Consider the following 15,162-nt stretch of genomic DNA (forward strand, 5'->3'; position numbering starts at 1 on the left):
ACAGAGAGCTAATATTAATAATATGCATGTCAATCTCCTTTGGCTCAAAGTGGAGGAGAGATTGACTTAATCACAAGCTGTATTTATGAGAGTTGTTGACATGTCGAATGCACCGAGCTGTCTGTTTGAACTACTGGACACAGCTCAGACACCCATGCATACACCACAAGACATGCCACCAGAGGTCTCTTCACAGTCCCCAAGTCCAGAACAGACTGGGAGGTGCACAGTACTACATAGAGCCATGACTACGTGGAACTCCACATCAAGTAACTGATGCAAGCAGTAAAATTTGATTTAAAAAACAGATAAAAATACAGACTGTGACTGTGATAAAAATACAGACTGAGACTGTGAAGCAACACAAACATAGGCACAGACACATGCACACACACACTCATACACAATAACATACACACTATACACACATGCACACATGGATGTTGTACTGTAGATATGTGGTAGTGGTGGAGCAGGGGCTTGAGGGCACACAGTGTGTTGTGAAATCTGTGAATGTATTGTAATGTTTTTACAATTGTATAAACTGCCTTAATTTTGTTGGACCCCAGGAAAAGTAGCTGCTGCCTTGGTAGGAACTAATGGGAATCCATAGTAAATACAAATACAGGACTCAGCCCGTACTCTACACAGGCCGGTGCAGCATAACCAATCAGAGCTGCAGTAGGTCTATATGCAGACAGATCATTGCCATATATGGATCTGTGCCATTTATTTTTAACTGGACTGTGTTTACAGCATGAGTGGTCGTGAGTAGATGCACTTGTCTTGAGATCAAAGCAAGAGCTGCATGTGCACATTTTGTTCATATCCTTTGATAGTGAGTTATTAACCCAGTTATAGATAATTTGTAGTCAGCAATAGGAGAGTGATTGCCTCCTACAAGATTACAAAACCTGTGCATTTCGAGACATCTTTGAAAAGCAAGTCAGGTCAAGAGTTTTTTTTTGTCTTAAAGGGGAAGTGCTGTGTTCGAGACAGGCTTGAATAGCCAATAGTCAGAAGGTAGCATACTTTTTCAGATTATCTGTAATAATGGGGGAATAACCATTAATTTTTATTTTGTTAAGTGGTTTATTCCATCAAACAACACAACAGCATTTTCAGTCACCTCCTTGTCTGAAGGACAAGTGGATAAACAGGTTAATGTCAAGCCCTGCATGTTTTTTTTTTCAAAAGTCTACTGGAATGTAGGCCTACTGTTAAAACGGTAACTTAATGTGGGTACAGCCTCAGTGTTCACAGTAAACGCATGCAGGAAGTTGCACAGAATTCTTTACAACGTTATAGTTTGCGCTCAGCTGACCTGAAATTTGCTCGGTGACCAAAAACATTAGAGGGAACATTGGCTGAGAATGAATGTAATAGGCCGGCATAGAGATAAAGATAAACTGGCTTGATTACTTTGTATATTAGTGCGCCATACAAATCACAGGCCAATTATTTCAACTGAATGCCACCGTGCTTTTTATGTTATAAAACATGTCATTATCAAATGGGATATGTGATAAAACTGGCTATGTGATCAAACTGTGATGAATCCAGCCACGTCACCTGTGATACAAGTCAGATTTAGACGTCCATCCATGTCTGAGGACATCGGGAGATGACGTGGAAACCAGCCACTAGAGGCAACGATGTTACCTTCAAGTAGGTTTCTGTTGTGGACGGGAATGGTGGATAGGAGTAAGCGTAAGCATGTGCCTCGCGCAGGCCAGGTGCAAAAGGTTGCATGTTCAAATCCAGCAATATAGAGTTTTTTTTTAGGATAATTGTTTTAAGCCTATCCCGCCTAAACTTAAACATTCGGGTGTTAATTCCTAAACGTAACCTTAAAAACACTTTGAAATTTGACGTTTGGATCAACTTTGAAATGTAACGTTTGAGAAACATGGATGAACATCTAATTCTGACGTGAGACTGTGAGAGCTTGTTTACAGCAGACTGGAAGATTGTAACACTGTAGATGTAGGACAGTTCAGGGTTTCAATGAATTGACTGTTACAAGATGCACACGTGGAACCTTTCATTTTTATGAATATATCCCACTGCATTAGTATTTGGCTAAGCTACATTGTTTAGGCAATGTATGAGTTATCTTAGTGTATTTGAACTATGGATGAATAATACATAGAAAAGAAAACATGAGAAATTATAGCGAAATTTAGTCTACACATAAATTGCATGTAGGCCGACAGCAAATTGCTGAAAAACACTGTTCTAAAATAGCAAAACAATGCTTTGGCAAATGTCTTCCAGTTCTTATACAACATAAATAAGGTATACCTTTGAGTCAGAATTAATGTGCAGGAAGAATACGTAGGTTTGTTTTCACTTTCAGCACCACCGTAGTGGCCGTCACTAGTTACCACAGCCAGCAAGTATTTAACCGCGCCTATTTCTCTACTTAACATGTGCTTTAAAATCTAACCACACTGCTAACCTTACGCATAAGTTTAAACTTAAATTAAGACCAAACAGATCATTTTTGTTTTCATGAATCTTTACAATAGCGTCTAATCATTTTGACTTTGTAGATGTGGTAACTAGTGAAAACCCAGGGTAGAGGACAGTGGCAAACTGAACCAATGAGGTTAGACAGCGAAGCAAAAAAAAAAAAAAGATTCAAAAAATGAAAAGTTCATATGAATGCTAGAAACCTCACGTGAAAAGTGTCAATGGAAGTAAAATAACGGAAAGAAGAAAATACTAAACGAAACCCCTGATGCTATTCATTTTCTTTTCATTGCAGAGTACAAGAAAAGTATTTACGAATCCAAGCAACAATCTAGACAGTAAAAATATGCCAATAAATATCGGTCGTTCCTTTTCACTTTCAGCACCACTGCAATGGACAGCGCGGAAATGAAATATACGGTAAACAGCCATATTATGCATTGTAAGGCGAATATATCTATGGAAACAACAGCACGTTTATCTTCAATTACCAATTCAAACAATGTGCTCACCTGTTGGCTCTCGAACGTCCACGCACTGTCAGGTAAAGATGCATCAAGCACGTTTATCATGTCCTGAAAGTCAGTGGTGCTGCTGGGCTTAACGAGGGTGAAATCACTGAATTCGGACACTGGAGAGAGACACGATCTGAAGGACTGGCTCTGAGACAACATGTCCCCTCCCAGGACCTCCACATACTTAATAGGGCCGTCAGTGTTGAGCTGGAGCTGCAGGTTTCTGTTGGGATTCTTGTATCCGTCAGAGTCAGCCCGTCTGATACAGCAACTCGAGCTGCTCCTACTGTTTCTAACGCATTTCACCACTAAGATGAGAAAAGTCAACAAAGACAAAACGGACACAGAGGCCAGAGAGATGATCAAATAAAAGGTGATTTTACTGTTTCTCTTGCTGGGCTCGGCTGTTTTCTGGCGGAAATCTGAGATGGGCTCGTGGAGCCCGTCCTCTAAAAGTAAGTTGACTGTGACTGTGGCGGACTGGACCGGCTCCCCATTGTCCTGTATCTCTATAAGCAGCCTCTGAGAGGAGTCATCCTGCTCTGAAACAGCGCGTTTAGTCCTCACCTCCCCTGTGTAAAGATTCACACTGAACAAAGATGAGTCTGTAGCCTCCACCAGCCTATAGGAAATCCAGGCGTTATGGCCCGAGTCTGCGTCCACTGCCGATATCTTGGTGGCGAGGTGGCCTGCTTTAGCGGACCGGGGCATCTTCTGATGGGAGACAGAGCCCATGACAGCGGAAGGGTAAATAACAGTGGGTGCATTGTCGTTCTGGTCCAGGATAAAAACATGAACCGTGACGTTGCTGCTCAAAGACGGAGAGCCGTGGTCCTTTGCCTGGACCTGTATCTGAAACACCTTCAGTTTCTCATAGTCAAACGAGTGCATGCTGAAGATGCTGCCGTTATCTGAGTTTATGTAAATATAAGAGGAGACAGACATGTCTTGTACTTTAGAGTCTAATATAGAATAGGAGATCTTCGCATTCTCACCTATATCTGGATCTGAAGCGGAAACTGAACACATTATTGATCCAGCAGCATTGTTCTCTCTGACGTAAACAGTGTAAGAAGGTTGGGAGAAAACTGGAGGGTTGTCATTAACATCTAAAATATCCACTGTAATGATTTTAATGGAGGTCAAAGCTGGCGACCCTGAGTCCGATGCTTCAAGCTCAATACGGTATTCAGGGTATTTCTCCCGGTCTAAAGTTGAATGTGTTACTAGTGCATAATGATCTGCAAATGAGGGATTTAATTTGAAAGGGTAATCTGAAGACATACGAAGGGAAACTTGACCATTTCCTCCCGAGTCCAAATCCTTTGCACTAATTAGTGCTACCATGGTACCTACTGGGGCATCCTCTCTAATGGGTTTGGGTGAGGAGGTGATGGTTATCTCGGGTGAGTTGTCATTAACATCTATAACCGTCACCTGAACATCGCTGTGCCCCTCCATCGATGGCGTGCCTTTGTCTCTCGCACATACATCGAATTTGTAAGAGGGACCAATTTCGTAATCTAACTCGTGTGACAATGTTATTTCTCCTGTCTCTTGGTCGATAGCAAAACGTTTTTTCACGTCATCTGGTGTTTGTGACCCGAATGAATAAACTATCGCACTGTTAGAGCCCTCATCTAAATCGTCAGCTTTAACAGTCAACACTAACGTTCCAGGATTGGTATTTTCACTAACATGGATCTCATACAAGTCTTGCTCAAAACTTGGTGCGTTGTCATTGTTATCCAAAACGATAACTGTAAATTTCGCTATTCCCAATCTTGCAGGAGAACCTCCATCAAATGCCGTAAGAATGAGATGGTGGACAGACTGCTTCTCTCTGTCAACGGCATTTTCCAGAACAAGTTCAGGAATCTTTGTTCCGTCTCTGCTATTCTTAACATTCAACTTGAAGAAGTCGTTTTTATTCAAGGTATAAGAGCGCAGCATATTCGCTCCAACATCAGGGTCCTGTGCCGTTTCCAACGGAATTCTTGCCCCTGGTAGAGTTGATTCCGCCACATTAACTGTGTTTTCTTCTGACTTGAAACGTGGAGAATTGTCATTTATATCCAGTATTTCCACCTCAACTCGATAAAACTGAAGTGGATCCTCAATGATAACCTGCAGAGGTAACAAACAACTCGCGCTTTGTCCGCACAGACTCTCTCTGTCTATCCGTTCATTTACAATGAGCTCACCTTTTCCCAAATCCACAGCGAAATATTGCTTACCAGCCCCGGGGGCTATCCTCAGTTTGCGATCAGAGATTTTAGAGATGTCAAATCCCAAGTCCTTAGCTATATTTCCAACAACAGAGCCCACGTCCAGTTCCTCAGGAATGGTGTATCGAGTCTGCGCCTCTATTGTATTCCACAAGAGAAAGAACATCCATAGTGCCAGCCATGGAAAAATCTTAATCTTGACTAGCGTCCACATCTCCACAAATAGCGTGCAATATATAAAGCACTTGATCCGTCACACATCGCAAGAGAATGCAATGCAATTACCAAATACCCAGCAATTTCTTAAATGAACGGCTAAATCCAATACTTGTACATCGATGTGAGCCCAGCTATGTCTCTCCCAGCTCTGTTCATGGCAAGGGATATGGTGCTGTGGCAGGGGGAGGGCATAGATCTCTTTGTACAGTTCAGCACATGATTGGTTTACAGAGCTCCAATAGATTACTATTAGGAGCAGCTCTGAGTTAAAGTAACAGAGCAGCCAAAGATATAGGCAGAGAGTTAGTGTCATAGGCAGGCATAGAGATAGAGATGATCTGGCTTGATTACTTTGTATTTTAGTGGGGCATACAAATGATAGGATAATAATTTGAACTGAATCTTTTTTTATGTCCTAAAACATGCATTTATCAATGTGATTAAACTGGATATGTGGTCAAACTGTGATTAAACTGGAAGAGTAACATTGTAGATGTAGGACAGTTTAGGGTTTCACAAATTGTCTGTTACAAGATGCACATGTGGAACCTTTCATTTTGATCCATAAATGTCACTGAATTAGTATTTGGCTATGATATTTTTTAGGCAATGTATGAGTTATATTAGTGTATTTTGGAGAAGCAATACTTTCAGAAGAACACAAGAAATTCTTGGCTACAGATCATTTGCATGTAGGCCTATATCATATTGCTGAAAAAGACTGTTTTAAAATAGCACAAAATCCTATAACAACATAAATAAGGTATGCCGTTGAGTCAGAATCAATGTGCAGGAAGAACGCATACATTTGTTTTCACTTTCAGCACCACGGTAGTGGTCGTCACTAGTTACCATACCCACAAAGTCATAAACCTTGCCCATTTCTACAATTTACCTTCTTAAAATGTGATTTTAAACCTAACCCTAACCTTTACCACACTGCAAACTTTATGCGTAACCATAACCTTAAATTAAGACCAAAAAGCTTATGTTTGTTTTCATTAATTTTTACAATAGAGCCATTTTGATGTTGTGGCTGTGGTAACTTTTGGATACTGAAGGTAGTGGACAGCACCAAACGGAATCACTGAAGCTTGTTCTCAGAATAGACGTAACATAGTAAACATACATTTGTGACGCTCAAATTGGTATGATAAAGTAAATGACCAAAAGTATATGGACACCTGCTCGTCGAACAACTCATTTTATGGGCATTAATAAGGAGGTGGTACCACCTTTGCTGATATAACAGCCTCCACTCTTCTGGGAAGGCTTTCCACTACATGTTGGAACTTTGCTGCGGGGACTTGCTTCCATTCAGCCACAAGAGCATTAGTGAGGTCGGGCACTGATGTTGGGTGATAAAGCCTGGCTCACAGTCAGTGTTCCAATTCATCCCAAAGGTGTTTGATGGGGTTGTCAGGGCTCTGTGCAGGTCAGTCAAGTTCTTCCACACCGATCTCTACAAACCATTTCTGTATGGACCTCACTTAGTGCACAGGGTTATTGTCATGCTGAAATAGGAAAAGGCCTTCCCCAAACTGTTGCCACAAAGTTGTAAGCACAGAATCGTCTAGAATGTCATTGCATGCTGTAGCGTTAAGATTTCCCTTTACTGGAACTAAGGGGCCTTGCCCGAACCATGAAAAACATCCCCAGACCCTTTGTCCTCTTCCACCCAACTTTACAGTTGGCACAATGTATTGGGGCAGGTAGCGTTCTCCTGGCATCAGCCAAACCCTGATTCTGTCGGACAGCAAGATGTTGAAGTGTGATTCATCACTCCAGAGAACCAGCAGAAGCTTGACATTGTTAATGGTGATCTTATGCTTGTGTGCAGCTGATCGGCCATGGAAACCAATTTCATGAAGCTCCCGTGGAACAGTTCTTGTCCTGATGTTGCTTGCAGAGGCAGTTTGGAACTCGGTAGTGAGTGTTGCAACCGAGAACAGATGATTTTTATGTGCTATGCGCTTCAGCACTCGGCGGTCCAGTTCTGTGAGCTTGTGTGGCCTACCACTTCGTGGCTGAGCCGTTGTTGCTCCGAGACGTGTTCCACTTCACAATAACAGTACTTACAGTTGCCCGGGGCAGCTATAGCAAGGCAGACATTTCACAGACGGAGTTGTTGGAAAGGTGGCATCCTATGACTGTGCTATGTTGAAAGTTTACTGAGCTCTTCACTAAGGATTTTATACTGCCAATGTTTGTCTATGGAGATTGCATGGCGGTGTGCTCGATTTTATACACCTGTCATCAATGGGTGTGGCTGAAATAGCCAAATCCACTAATTTGAAGGTGTATCCACATACTTCTGTCTATATAGTGTATGTTACATTTGGTATAGTTACATAGGACAGATGTTACTTAAGGCAAAAGCAAAAGTAGGGTGGTTGGTCGAGTGGATGGTTGGGTATATAACGCGAAAGTCTAGCAACCCAAAGGTTTGCGAGATCAACTCTCATCATGGACAACTTCAGCATTTTAACTAATTACTTTTTACAACTTTTAAACTACTTACTACTTTTTAGCTACTTTGCAACTCCTTAACATATTAGCTAAGCCGTCCCCTTCCCCTAACCCTTTAACCTAACTTCTAAACTAAACCTCGTAAGTTTTTCAAAATTGTAACATTCCATACGAAATGAGTGATGTACATTCACAAATTAGTACGTACCATAGGAAAGGTAACATATCATACCAAATGGAGTGTCTCGGATTTACATACAGAATAATACGAAATGCTGTGAGACCAGGTTGACCACTGACGTTAGACAGCACAGCACAAAACGATTCAAGACGTGGAAAGTTCAATTAATGATTGAATTAACGTGAAAAGTGTAAATGAAAGCAAAATAACTGAAAAATAACTGAAAAAATGAAGTTCTTAATGAAAATAATTGTATTTTCATTGCAGATTACAGGAAAAGTATTTACGAAACCAAGCGGTATTATGCATTGCAGGACATATAAACATATGCGAACAATATCAAGTTTAATAAGATCCATTTCAATTACCAATTCAAACAATATGCTCACCTGTTGGCTCTCGAACGTCCATGCACTGTCAGGTAAAGATGCATCAAGCACGTTTATCATGTCCTGAAAGTCAGTGGTGCTGCTGGGTTTAACGAGGGTGAAATCACTGAACTCGGACACTGGAGAGAGACACGATCTGAAGGACTGGCTCTGAGACAACATGTCCCCTCCCAGGACCTCCACATACTTAATAGGGCCGTCAGTGTTGAGCTGGAGCTGCAGGTTTCTGTTGGGATTCTTGTATCCGTCAGAGTCAGCCCGTCTGATACAGCAACTCGAGCTGCTCCTACTGTTTCTAACGCATTTCACCACTAAGATGAGAAAAGTCAACAAAGACAAAACGGACACTGAGGCCAGAGAGATGATCAAATAAAAGGTGATTTTACTGTTTCTCTTGCTGGGCTCGGCTGTTTTCTGGCGGAAGTCCGAGATGGGCTCGTGGAGCTCGTCCTCTAACACTATGTTGACTGTGATTGTGGCGGACTGGACCGGCTCCCCATTGTCCTGTATCTCTATAAGCAGCCTCTGAGAGGAGTCATCCTGCTCTGAAACAGCGCGTTTAGTCCTCACCTCCCCTGTGTAAAGATTCACACTGAACAGAGACGAGTCTGTGGCCTCCACCAGCCTATAGGAAATCCAGGCGTTATGGCCCGAGTCTGCGTCCACTGCCGATATCTTAGTGGTCAGGTGGCCTGCTTTAGCGGACCGGGGCATCTTCTGATGGGAGACAGAGCCCATGACCACCGAAGGGTAAATAACAGCGGGTGCATTGTCGTTTTGGTCCAGGATAAAAACATGAACCGTGACGTTGCTGCTCAAAGACGGAGAGCCGTGGTCCTTTGCCTGGACCTGTATCTGAAACACCTTCAGTTTCTCATAGTCAAACGAGTGCATGCTGTAGATGCTGCCGTTATCTGAGTTTATGTAAATATAGGAGGAGACAGACACGTCTTGTACTTTAGAGTCTAATATAGAATAGGTGATCTTCGCGTTTTCTCCGATATCTGGATCTGAAGCGGAAACTGAACACATTATTGATCCAGCAGCATTGTTCTCTCTGACATAAACAGTGTAAGAAGGTTGGGAGAAAACTGGAGGGTTGTCATTAACATCCAAAACTCTTACAATTACCTCTTTCTTTGAAGTGAGGGGAGGAGAACCCGAATCAGAGGCGACAATTTTCAGTTTATATTCAGAAAATAGCTCCCGGTCGAGTTCAGAGTCTGTTAGTATAGCATAATTATCTGCATACGACGGTTTCAATTTAAATGGATGTTCGCCTATTAAACTCAAACTGACCTTCCCATTTTCCACTGAATCAAGATCTTTTGCGCCTATCAAAGCAACAACTGTTCCTAAAGAAGCATCTTCTTTCACTGGGTTAGGTAACGAGGTAAGGACAATTTCAGGTGCATTATCGTTCACGTCTAAAATCTCTACCCGAATAGAGCAGTGGCCCTCCATAGCGGGAATTCCTTTGTCTGTAGCGCGTATATTAAATTCATACGTGTGACTCTCTTCATAATCCAGATTTCCCGTCAAAGTGATCTGTCCAGACTCCGAGTCAATAGAAAACATTTCATGTATGAAGTCTGGCGTTTGCTCAGCGAACGTGTATTGCATCGCTCCATTAGCACCCTCATCAGTATCACCGGCTTTGACGATTATGACCACTGTACTTTTGGGTGAATTCTCTAGTAAAGAACATTCATAAAGCGATTTCTCAAAGATTGGAGCATTGTCATTGTTATCTAAAACTTGAACAGTGACCTCCGTAGTACCTGATCGGACCGGATTGCCACCATCTATTGCTGTCAGCACAAGATGATGAACGGCCTGTTTCTCTCTGTCTAGTGCTTTTTGTAAAAGTAACTCTGGTATTTTCGTTCCATCTCTATTGGTCTTAACATTTAATGAAAAAAAGTCATTTTTATTTAATTTGTATGAACTGAGGGAATTGGATCCCACGTCAGGGTCCTTTGCACTGGTAAGTAGAAACCGAGCTCCTGTTGTTGTGGATTCTGCAACATTAAGAACACGTTCAGTAGACAAAAAGATTGGCCCATTATCATTAATATCCTGGACTTCCACCTCAACGCGGTAAAGCTGGAGCGGCTCCTCAATAACAACCTGCAGTGGTAATAGACAACTGGCGCTTTGTCCGCACAAACTCTCTCTGTCGATCCTCTCGTTGACAAGCAACTCGCCTCTCCTCAAATCCACACTGAAATATTGCTTACCAGCCTCGGAGGCGATCCTTAGTTTGCGCACAAAAATCTCAGACGCTTTCAAACCAAGATCCTCTGCTATATTCCCAACAACAGCTCCTTCTTTCAATTCCTCTGGAATAGTGTAGCGGATCTGAGCCTGTATTGTATTCCATAGCAGAAAGAACAGCCAGAACGCCCGTTTACGCAGAATCTTCATTCCTAAAATCCCCATTTCCAAAGAAGATATAATTTCTGACGCAAATGAAGTTCTTGGATTGCAATACATCGCAATTATAAGCAATTAGATCATGAACATTTCGTTATCTTTGAAGTACAACATGTTGCAAAAAAAAATGTTAGTTTCACTGTATCGATGAGCGTAGCTCCGTCTCTCCCATCTCTGTGCAGTGTATGGGTTACTGTGCTATGGCTGGGGAAGGGCGTAGATCTCTTTGTACACTGCTGCATGCTATTGGCGCTCAGCGCTCCAATAGATTAAGACTAGGATCAGTGCTGCCTGTAAGCAGCAGTACAGACCCAGGCTACGGGCGAGGAAAACAACCTACTAGCTTCACCATCACAAAATAAATACGTTTTTCCTAAGACTATTTTTTTTAAAATATGAAAATCAAAATAGACCGGACATTGAAATCGAAGTAGAATGAAACAATATAATTTATGTTAGACCTATAGCTACTGTTTCATGAACAAACATTTCAACGTAATAATGTTGTGACATGTCCCGTTGATGCATTAACGTAGTTGTTTCCCTATCAAAGTCGTAAAAAGTGAAGCAATTCATATTTAACAAAACATTGTAAGAACAAGTAAGGGAACAGAACAACAAAAGCACGGTACAAAACAACCAAGATATTCTTGAGGTTTTAAAAAAGTACAATGCTGCTATAGTGACGAACTGAATCACTCAGAGCTCTCGCCCTATTCTAGCAGCGAGTCAGAACTGTAGAGTACATTTCAGAACCTTGGACAGCGCAAAGCCAGATAGTTATGGCGGGCTGTGCATCGTATAGCCTCTGAAATGCAAGACGTTTATCAAAAGACCCACAAAAAATACGTGAACCTATTATCAACATACATAGTTATGAAAACACATACATTTAATGTATGCAAGATTTATTCTAATGTAGTCAGTCACTGGAATACGAATAATAGATGAGAACACTGGACATTTGCATAACACTCATTTGAGCAGGAATTGTGCTCACCTGTTGGCTCTCGAACGTCCACGCACTGTCAGGTAATGATGCATCAAGCACGTTTATCATGTCCTGAAAGTCAGTGGTGCTGCTGGGCTTAACGAGGGTGAAATCACTGAACTCGGATACCGGAGAGAGACAAGATCTGAAGGACTGGCTCTGAGACAACATGTCCCCTCCCAGGACCTCCACATACTTAATAGGGCCGTCAGTGTTGAGCTGGAGCTGCAGGTTTCTGTTGGGATTCTTGTATCCGTCAGAGTCAGCCCGTCTGAAACAGCAACTCGAGCTGCTCCTACTGTTTCTAACGCATTTCACCACTAAGATGAGAAAAGTCAACAAAGACAAAACGGATACTGAGGCCAGAGAGATAATTAAGTAAAAGGTGATTTTACTGTTTCTCTTGCTGGGCTCGGCTGTTTTCTGGCGGAAGTCCGAGATGGGCTCGTGGAGCCCGTCCTCTAACACGATGTTGACTGTGACTGTGGCGGACTGGACCGGTTCCCCATTGTCTTGTATCTCTATAAGCAGCCTCTGAGAGGAGTCATCCTGCTCTGAAACAGCGCGTTTAGTCCTCACCTCCCCTGTGTAAAGATTCACACTGAACAGAGACGAGTCTGTGGCCTCCACCAGCCTATAGGAAATCCAGGCGTTATGGCCCGAGTCTGCGTCCACTGCCGATATCTTGGTGGCGAGGTGGCCTGCTTTAGCGGACCGGGGCATTTTCTGATGGGAGACAAAGCCCATGACAGCGGAAGGGTAAATAACAGCGGGAGCATTGTCGTTCAGGTCCAAGATAAAAACATGAACCGTGACGTTGCTAATCAGAGACGGAGAGCCGTGGTCCTTTGCCTGGACCTGTATCTGAAACACCTTCAGTTTCTCATAGTCAAACGAGTGCATGCTGTAGATGCTGCCGTTATCTGAGTTTATGTAAATATAGGAGGAGACAGACACGTCTTGTACTTTAGAGTCTAATATAGAATAGGAGATCTTGGCGTTTTCTCCGATATCTGGATCTGAAGCGGAAACTGAACACATTATTGATCCAGCAGCATTGTTCTCTCTGACGTAAACAGTGTAAGAAAGTTGGGAGAAAACTGGAGGGTTGTCATTGACATCCAAAATACGAACATTAATTGTTTTTCTGCAGTTGAGAGACGGTGTTCCGGAGTCAGAAGCTTTAATTTCGACAGTGTAGTCTGGATTTTTTTCTCTATCCAAACTGGTGTCCGTAACCAAAGCGTAGTTGTTAGATACAGATGGTTTTAATTTAAATGGTAAGCCAGGCGCTATATTCAAGTTGACTTTGCCATTATCTCCAGAGTCTACGTCCTTGGCACTTATCAAAGCTATAACTGTTCCAACGGGCGCGTCTTCACTAACAGGACTAGGCTGAGACTTTAAAATGATCTCTGGGGAATTGTCATTCAAATCCATAATTTCAACATTAATAGTACAGAGGCCTTGCATTGGTGGAATGCCTTTGTCTGTGGCAAGAACATCAATTTTAAACGAATTTCTCGCTTCATAATCTATCTCTCCCTTAACCTTTATTTCGCCAGTTTGGGGATTAACAGTTAAAAGGTTCTGTAGGGACTCTGAGGTGTGTGGTCCAAATGAGTACACGATCTCACGATTGACTCCATCATCACGGTCGACTGCTTTTACAGTGACAACGACCGTTCCTGGACGTGTGTTTTCAACCACTTGGATATCATATCCACTTTCCTCAAAGATGGGTGCATTGTCGTTTATGTCTTGTACCCGAATAATAATTTCTGCTGTGCCTGATCTAGCAGGATTCCCACCATCCACGGCTGTTAGAAGCAGGCTGTGTACGGACTGTTTTTCTCTGTCCAATACCTTTTCTAAAATCAATTCGGATACTTTTGACCCATCTTTATTTGTTTTAATATCTAGCACAAAATGTTCATTTTTACTAAGTGTATACGTGCGTAAAGAATTGGAGCCAACATCGGGGTCTTGTGCTGATTCTAAACGAAATCTTGCGCCTGGTAGTGTGTGCTCCGCAACATTTAAAACATTTCTATTGCTTTGGAATACTGGGGAATTGTCATTTATATCCTGTATTTCGATCTCAACACGATACAGCTGTAGTGGGTTTTCTATAATAGCCTCTAAAGGCAACAGACAATTGGCATTTCCTCCACAAAGACTTTCTCTGTCTATCCTCTCATTAACAATAAGCTCGCCTTTTCCCAAATCCACACTGAAATACTGCTTACCACCCTCGGAAGCTATTCTAAATTTACGATCGGAAATCTCAGATAAATTCAAACCCAGATCTTTAGCTATATTCCCAACAACGGATCCCACGTTGAGCTCCTCGGGGATGGTGTAGCGCGTCTGCGCTTCGATTGTATACCCCATGAGGAAGAAAAGCAGAAGCCATAGGAAAACCTTTATCTTCATTAGAATCCTCATTTCCATGAATGACGATCCCTTGGACTTCGTAAAGGTCTTGGTTTGTAATACATTGCAATGTAATCCCAGTTAGTAAAATATATTATTCATACAGAACTGAACACCGTTTTAAATATTAGTCCTATCTCTCAATATGAGCGCGGCTCTGTCTCTCCCAGCTCTATGCATTGTAGAATGGTAGACTCCAGTAGCCATACCTAAAAAAACAAAAGCAGGGTTCTTGACGAGGCTGGGCTTATGGTGCTGAGGCTGGGGGAGGGACTAGATCTCTTTGTACAGTTCAGCACATGATTGGTTCACAGAAATCCAATGGGTTATCATGGCGAGTATCTCAACACAGGCAGTTAAAGAAACAGTGCTGTTATGAGCAGTAGTGATGTAGTGATGTGTCCATTCACTCCTCAAAATTGGTGTCTGTTACTGCATTGGCCTTTATGGTTTACCTTCATGTACAATAAACAAACAAATAAATAGCCTACATAAACGCTTGCCAAAGTGTAGAAGAAAGCCATTTCATGAATTAATATAATGAAAAATGAATAGCCTGTATAGTGCATTCCAGAAAGTATTCAGACCCCTTGACTTTGTCCACATTTTGTTACTTTACAGCCATATTCTAAAATGGATTTCATTGCTTTCCCCCTCATGCTTTCCCCCTCAATACTCCATGATGAAAAAAATCAAAAACAAGTTCAGACATTTTTGAAAATGTATAAAAATAAATATATAAACATATTACATTTAAATAAGTATTCAGACCCTTTACTCTGTAATTTGTTGAAGCACTTTTGGCAGTGATTACAGCCTTGAG

At 42.0% G+C, this 15,162-nt stretch overlaps 1 protein-coding gene across 44 annotated transcripts in view; it reads right to left on the minus strand.

Annotated features, from left to right (window-relative positions):
- LOC112243017 (protocadherin gamma-C5-like) overlaps nucleotides 1–15,162 on the minus strand; it is a 140,372-nt gene that overhangs the window by 19,109 nt on the left and 106,101 nt on the right. For 3 of the 44 annotated variants that reach the window (XM_042309451.1, XM_042309436.1, XM_042309417.1), the window contains exon 1: nucleotides 2,988–5,597. The exons of 40 other annotated variants lie outside the window; for them this stretch is intronic. In XM_042309451.1, coding sequence (XP_042165385.1) covers nucleotides 2,988–5,432 — 2,445 coding nt within the window. In that variant the 5' untranslated portion in view covers nucleotides 5,433–5,597. Of the gene's footprint in view, nucleotides 1–2,987; nucleotides 5,598–11,912; nucleotides 14,542–15,162 lie in introns of those variants that run through there. One more of the 44 variants, XM_042309418.1, reaches the window with a different exon arrangement.

Source organism: Oncorhynchus tshawytscha, linkage group LG30 (assembly GCF_018296145.1).
Source record: "Oncorhynchus tshawytscha isolate Ot180627B linkage group LG30, Otsh_v2.0, whole genome shotgun sequence".
Classification (NCBI taxonomy): domain Eukaryota; kingdom Metazoa; phylum Chordata; class Actinopteri; order Salmoniformes; family Salmonidae; genus Oncorhynchus; species Oncorhynchus tshawytscha.